Source organism: Geospiza fortis, unplaced genomic scaffold (assembly GCF_000277835.1).
Source record: "Geospiza fortis unplaced genomic scaffold, GeoFor_1.0 scaffold241, whole genome shotgun sequence".
Lineage (NCBI taxonomy): Eukaryota > Metazoa > Chordata > Aves > Passeriformes > Thraupidae > Geospiza > Geospiza fortis.
In genome coordinates this window covers 296,219-303,566 of record NW_005054491.1, presented here as the reverse complement: position 1 = coordinate 303,566, position 7,348 = coordinate 296,219, and the positions used below count along the sequence as shown (strand labels likewise).

Genomic DNA, 7,348 nt, shown 5'->3' with positions numbered 1-7,348 from the left:
CTCCCTCCTCCCTCCCTCCCCCAGCCCAGCCCCTTCCCCCGGCCCCACGGTCGCTCTAATCCGATTTCTCGCCGTCATCATCTTGGTGGGCATCCCCATCGTGGCCGTTCTTGTCCTCCTTGGAGAGGTGAGCCTGAGAGCCCAGGGCTGACAGCGACAGGAGCCCGGTGCCGGCGCTGACAGCGGGGAGAGAGGGAGGCTGGAGCCCCACGGGGAGCGGGGTCAGGGGCAGAGCGAGGGCTTGGAGCTGGGACAGCTGGTGAGCTTGAAGCTGCTGCTGTAGGGAACGATGGACAGACACACAGACACAACGGGGGCATTGTCATTCTGAGTGCACTTGGCCGGAGTGAGGTTAAAACAAGCTTGAAGCTCTTTTCCCACCCATTCCTGAGGTTCTCAAGTTTTGCTGCTGTGACAACCTCAAGGGAAGACCAACATTGTGTCCCCAGCAGGACACACAGCCCCTACCCCACAGGACATCTGGCCTCAGGCTCTGGCATGTCCCAAGGCTGCAGATAAAGCCCTCACTCACAGCTCTGACCAAGAGCAGATGGTGTTTTCATGGTGAGTGCCTGCTCTGGTTCCTGCTCAAAACCAAAGCTCCTCTGCTGGGGCAGAGCAGGGATCCCTGCAGACACCACAGCAAGCCTGGGTGCCACCAGCCCTGTGCCAGCCCAGCCTTGCAGCCTCAGGACCAGAGCAGAGTCCCCTGATGTCCCCAGATCAAGAATCCACATCCCAGAGGTCGGGATTCCCTCCCAGCCCAACCCAACCCAAACATCACGTACACGGATGATGGAGTTCAGTTCTGGCGCCGTGACCTGCTTAGCTCGTTCAATGGCTCCCAAGACTTGCTGCTGATGCTGGCAAGGAGAAAACAGAGGGATTTGGGCTCACTTGGAGTGTCACAGGGAAGCAGAACAGGGACCCAGTCCACACAGTCAGGCTGGTTACACCTGCACAGACCCAGACAAGGCTCCCACCCAGGCCCAGGGCAGCAAGGAGCAGGGAAGGAAACAACTTTGTCTCATCCTCTTCCTCATCACAGGGTCAAACAGGTCCCCTCTTATCCCCACCCTTGTCCTGCTCTCCACACACCCAGAGATCCTTGGCCAGAAGGCTCCAAGGTGGGCAGTGTCTCATCCTGCCGCCCTTCACCTACACAGACCCTCTAACAAACAAAAGCCCTAAAAATCAGAAGCTCTTGGGAAGCTCCTTGGGACACACCAACTTCAGCAGCAGTGTGGTGTCCCAAACACAGGCAGAAAAAATGGAGGATTATACTCAAAAAAAAAATAAAGGAAAACTGTATTTGCTCCTTGCAGAGTATGAGGTCTCTGAAACACCAGGACTGTGCACTGCACTTCAGCAAGGGGATTTTTCTTTTCATTTTGGCAGCAGGACAGGGTTAAGGATTGCATTAAGATGCAAAAGATTTAGCTGGGGCTTAGTTATTAGGCAACCCTGATCTGATCAGCAAGAGACTTTGTCTGTCCTAAGAACAGGTGGGTGGGAAAAACAGAACCTGTGCCCCAAGCCCAGGCAAGAAACCTCCAACCCCCAAAGGGCCAGGAGAGCTGCTCAGGGCTCAGCCTCCATGGGGAGACAGAAAATACAGCTCTAGAAGTGCTTAATCCTCCCCTCGCCTCAGACAGCGAGTCCCAAGCACCCCCTCCCCCAATTAATTTCTCAGGGGAGTGGGAGGAGCCCATCAGCTGCATTAATTAATGAGGCAGAGGAACCAGATCTCAAAGAGGATGAGAGGAGGTATCCTCCATATGGAGGTATTTTTTTAAGTGTCCTTCTCCCCCAGTTACCACCCAAAGCTGCCACTGCTGATGTGGCTGAGGGCTCAGGAGAGAGCAGGAGCAGCTTTGTCCCAGCTGCCACAAAAGAGATGGAAGGATACTGGAGTTCTGGATACTGAGAATTTTACACTTTCTGTGCTGACAGACTCTGACCCCACTGCATTTGACCTGAGGCTGTGGAGAAACCCTCCAAAATTGATTGACAACACTGGGATTATGGGTGTGTAGTTTGATTAGAAGTGTGTAATATCACAGGGCAGAAAGCAGAGTTCAGAGTTTTAGAATATAAAACTCTAGAATATAAATAGAACTTTAGAATATAAATAGAGCAAGACAGAAGTTTTAGGGTGCACCAACAGAGCACATTACCCACCACACAGTGCTCCAGGAGCCAACAGTGCCCTGAAGGGCTGGGCTGAGAGCAAGGAAGGGTTTGCCAGCCCAGGGGTGGGCAGCTGCCTGTGCTGCAGGGCTGTGACACCGCAGAGGGACAGCAGCCTCCATGCCAACACACACCCCAAGCTGGGGGACTCACCTCTTGTGAAAGGTAGGGCAGAACCTGTGCACAAATCCCATTTAGCCTCTTGACAATTTCAGCCTAAAAGGTGGGAGAAATAGAGAGGAAAAGTCGGGGAGATCAGGACTGAGCAGGCACAGCATCAGCTGCCCCACCTTCCCTCCTCTTCCTCCTCCTCCTGGGCAGGCCTGAGTCCCTAAAGGGCTGTGACAAAACCCACCCTCCTGGCAGCATCCTGGTGCCATGGGGATCCCCTTGTTCCCCCGAGGCTCCTCCCTGCATGGTTAAATGAAGGGATGCTGCTGACTGCAAAGTTTCATTATTCCTCTTCCTCTCCAGGTCCCCAACATTTATTTAATAAATTGGGAACAACCAGAGAGCAGAGTTCCTGCACAGCCAGGTGGGGATGTGCTGAATTACACCTGCCATGTGGACAGACAGACAGACACATTCATGGCTGTTCAGCCCTCTCAGGCTCCCCCTCCCCAACTGTGCTGCTGGACTGGGGCTACTGGGGGAGACCAGAGGGGCTGGGCAGCCTCCTCACGACCCTCACAGCAGCACTGGCACCTTCTGGGGTGTTAAATGCTTTTTCTCTAAATAGTGAAGCTTCCAGTCCTCTGCAAATCACTTTCTAAAGGACTGAAAACACAGAGCCAAAGGCTACAGGTACACACCAAAACCAGCTGAGGGGACCCCAAGAGCAGCACAGGGAAGCAGATCAGGCTGGGAGATGTTTGTGGGACAGCAGTGAGGATTTGTGGCTCAGATTCTTTGACAAGATCCAGGTTTTCCCAGGGAAGCCAGTCTCATGGGCTTAGCAACGAGGGCAATGGGATCAGAAGCACCAAGTGCCTTTGTGAGGAACAGAACAGTGCTAAGAGGCTTAAACTGAGCCAGGACTTTGTGACTGGAGCTGAAGCCAGATAGAGACAGGCTCAGAAGAGGTTCATGTTGTTAACACCACAGGTAATTAGCCACTGGGGATAATTAACAACTTCACCACCACTGAGGGTAATGAGCAAACTTATCCAGGCTGCCACAGAGTCTCCAAGCTGCAGCTCCAGACCCTTCCTGGTGCTCAAATACCTGTTCAGGCCCTGGGGAGAACCACAGGGTGCCCAGAGTCCAGGATGGGAGCCCACTGTGATCCTGAGATGTGGGGGGCCCTGCATTTCAAAGGCAGCTCTGACATTTTAAAGGCTGATGGCATTTCTAGCTCCTGAAAGGCAACTGAAGTGACAGGGAAGCTCAGAGCAGACAGCCCACCTTCCCCAGGAATTGCAGCCCTTGGAGATGCTTTTCCCCCTACCTGTTTGTGCATTTCAATGTTCAGCCCGTAGGACATCTCATAGTACTGCAGAGCAGGAGAGAAGAGAACAAAACAAATTTTAAGTGCTGGGAACCACCACTGAATCCCTGGCAGGGTTTTCTACAAAGAGGAGCAGAGGCAAGCCCCAGGAAACAAAGGCAGCAGGAGGCAAACACAGAGACCCCTCCAGGTGCTCCCTGCCCACCCTGCTCCAGACTGCAGTTTTGTCCCACAGGACTCCTCTCACAGACACTTTTCCACAGTCTGCACCGAGGTGAGAGTGAGTGATGCTGTGTCAAACCTGGAAAAAGGCTCAGGGCTCCAGACTTCCCTAAGCACAGCCTGGCTCTGTGAGCTCTGCCTGGCCAGGATCCTAAAGCCCACATGACTCCTTCAGCAGCAAATGGGAGAGATCACAACTGGACTTCATCTAGCAAGTAACACATCCAGCTGCACACAGCTCCAGCTGTTTAGGAAGGAGCTTTGTGGAAACCTCCCCCCTCCACACACAAAAACAATCCACCCAGAAAACCCCTGCACAGCAGCAACAGGCAGCTACAGACAATCTATTGGCACAAGCAGCTAATTCCTGACCCCTGGAAGAAGCTGTTATAAAGCTGATGTTTTGAGAGTTTAGAAACCTCCTCCTACAGGCAGCAATCCTGATTCTTCCAAAGGGAAAAGAACAATCCACATCTGTGCTCATTTAGCTGAAGATCACTGGCACCCTGGTACGGGCGCCACAAGGCGATGAAGCCCGGCTCGGTATCAGGATGATCTCAGCCTGCTGCGGGCTCTCGAGGCTTCTTTGCATTCTGAAGACCGAGCAGGAAGCAGGAGCCCGTCCCCCAAGCTGCCAATTGTGACTTATTCAAAAAAATCAGAGCAGCTGTAGCAGCTTTGCACATTCGCAGGAGCCCTCCCCGTGCTGGGGAGCGGCGGCAGCGAGGCAGGAGCTGCTGTGCCTGCAGAGCCTCCAGCACTGCACCACGAGCAGCAGCCCTTCCCTCTGCTGCTGACAGCAACCTGAATCAATTCTGGTGACTGCCAGCATTAAGGGAAAAAAAAAAATAAAAAGAAAAGTATCTTGGCCACTGCTGGAGATGAGGGTTTCCGTGCAGACTGCACAGGAAGCAATTGTTTACCAGTGAGAACGGGGCAGGCTTCCCCATGAACACACCAGGAAAGCTGTGACCTCTTCTCCTTGTCCCCAGCCCCAAGCACACCTTGCTCCCCCACAGCCTCAGAGTCTGGCCACAACAGCAGTGAAAGGGCCAGCTAGCTGTTTATTTCTGATTTTTTAAGTCTTAACTCTGTTCTGAAGAGCTGCTCTATTAATTTCTACATCTTATCTCTTCTTTCCAGGGAAGGTGCAGCAGCTGGCAAGCAGGAGCCAGCCCATCTTCATGGACAGTATTGCAGCCTCCCATTAACTCCATGATAGGAAAGGAAGAGACCACAGCCCTGCCTGGCTGTGCTTCAAGGGCTCCAGAGGCATTACCTGGCAAGCAAACCCTCACCCTGCTCACCAGAACGTGGCTGTTTGCTTGGAAAGCCACAGCCAAGCCTGCTGCCCACACATGGCACCATCCCTCATGCCTGGGACACACGTGCCAGCACTCAGCACCACAGCTCAGCAAGGGTGTGGGGTCACCACAAGGTGCACAGGGCACAGAAGCTGATTTCTGCTTTTAACTCACACCTGGCTTGTGGGGTTTACCAGTTTCATGACTTCCCAGAGCACTGATTTGTCTCTCACTGGCCATGACCTTCCCAGAGAGACTGGCTTTGTCTCTCACTGGCCATGACCTTCCCAGAGTCCCCAAACACCTGCACACCAGCACCTTGCATCACCTCCTCAGGTGTGTAAGAGCTGTCACTTCCTTTGGGCCAAGCACCCATCAAGCAATCCCCGTTTTCTCCATCAAAAAAAAACTCACTCCCACCGTGCATTTCAACAACCCCCTGCATGCAGCCAACACAAAACAGCCCCGTTTTCAGAAAAGAGCCAATTCCAGCCCTGCTGAGAGCCCTGGAGCTCTGGCAGAGCCCAGGCACAGGCACCTGCTGGTGTTGCCACCCACACACTCTGCTCTGGGCTGCTCCTTACCATGACGTAGTGACGCTGCATCTCCGATTTCTCGCTGGCTAGTTTGTCACATTCCAACTTCAAGCTGAAAAGCCAGAAAACAGTAAGAAAAAACCACAAACAGGAGGTGAGAGAGTTGATCTCCACAGAGCAGCTGCTTCCTGCATGGCCTCATCCCGGCCAGGCTGGATTCTTGGACATCATTATCTGGATTTCAAGGGGCGGCCAGAGCAGAGCCCAGACAGGCTGTGCTGGCACGGTGGTGACCACACAGAGCCTGCTCCCACTTTCTCAGCTGGAGCCCTCCCCAGCACACATTCAGGAAAAGAACACAAGGCTATCCACCAGCAGAGCACTGACCTCCCTCCAGGCAAATCCATTCCACAGGAAGCAGAATGCTGGGGAGAAGCAGAGTTGGCTGCCCAGGGAGGGGTTTGCCTTTCCTCAACAGATCGCTGGCAGCTGGGGACAGATTCTGGCACAGAACCTGTCTGCAGCACTCAAGAGATGTTCCAATACAACATCAAAACCAAATCCAGACCCACTTCTGGATGGATGGGGGCGGGGGGGGGAAGGCCCAAGTGCAGCACATCCCTCCAGAAGCAAGGATTTTTTCCTCTCTCCTAGATTCTTCACACCCTTCAGAGAAAGTGCCGCTGCTCCCAGTGTTTTATGAGACTCCAACTCACCAGCCGAGCAACTGCAGCCGGCATGTGCCGTGGTTTTATGTTTCAAACAAGAAACAGCTTCACCTACACAAAACCTGCTCCTTCTTGAGCAGATTAAGTCCAAGGGGGTGGAGCGGCATGGGGGGAAAGCTTCCCTTTCAGAAGGAGCCCCTTCTCCCCTGCTGGCACTGCCAAGGCACGGAGACACCAGGAAATGGCCACTTCCCAGCAGTTGTTCTGCCTGCTCCTGCCAAAATGACACCACCACAAACTCACAGGCAGAGCCCGGGCTGGGGGACATTGCAGCCACATGGTACCAATGCACACACCAAAATCAGTGCCAGGCTGTGGCAGAGGGCATCACCCAGACAATTTAAACCAAAGAGCTTCATGTTTATGTCAGACACACACAGGCAAAGCAACAGATTGTCTCAAGCCAGCTTTTGGGTCAGCAACACTATCTCCACACACATTCACAGAAAAGTAGATGCTTTTGGATTTAAGTGCTCCCTGCAGCATTTGAAGTCCAGGAATGGCAGCCAGAGAGAAAAACTGAGGAAAACTCCCAGCAAGAGGCAGGAGGCCTGGCAAGTGTCTGTGCAGTCCTGGCTGAGCAGCACTTGGAGGAAAGACCTTGGCTAGGGAAGGGAATGGGCGTTCTCCTCGCCGGGCTCCCATGTGGACACCACCAACGCCAAAGCTGTCCCAAGCTACGCCACCGCGTCCCCTTCCCCAAATTCTCACCCGGTCCCCGGAGCGAAGCAACGAGCGGAAGAACCGGAGCGATTCCCGTGCACCGGGACGGCCCCGTGGGCAGCACGTACCTGTGGTACTGGGCCTGCAGCAGCTGGAACTCGTCCTTGATGCGGTCGCACGAGTCGGAGGTCGTGAACTTCAGCTGCTGAGGCAGGTGAGAGGAGCCCTTGAACAACAGGAGACAGCGCTGGGGCCGGA

At 53.9% G+C, this 7,348-nt stretch overlaps 1 protein-coding gene across 1 annotated transcript; it reads right to left on the bottom strand.

The window, feature by feature from the left end:
* Nucleotides 1–20: 20 nt before the first annotated feature.
* TLE5 (TLE family member 5, transcriptional modulator) lies at nt 21–7,346 on the bottom strand (the record flags this gene model as incomplete). Its single annotated transcript, XM_031063250.1, has 6 exons — nt 21–277; nt 789–863; nt 2,344–2,406; nt 3,638–3,682; nt 5,748–5,811; nt 7,219–7,346. Coding segments are annotated over 6 exons (597 nt in total), but the record flags the coding sequence as incomplete, so codon positions are not given.
* Nucleotides 7,347–7,348: the final 2 nt, after the last annotated feature.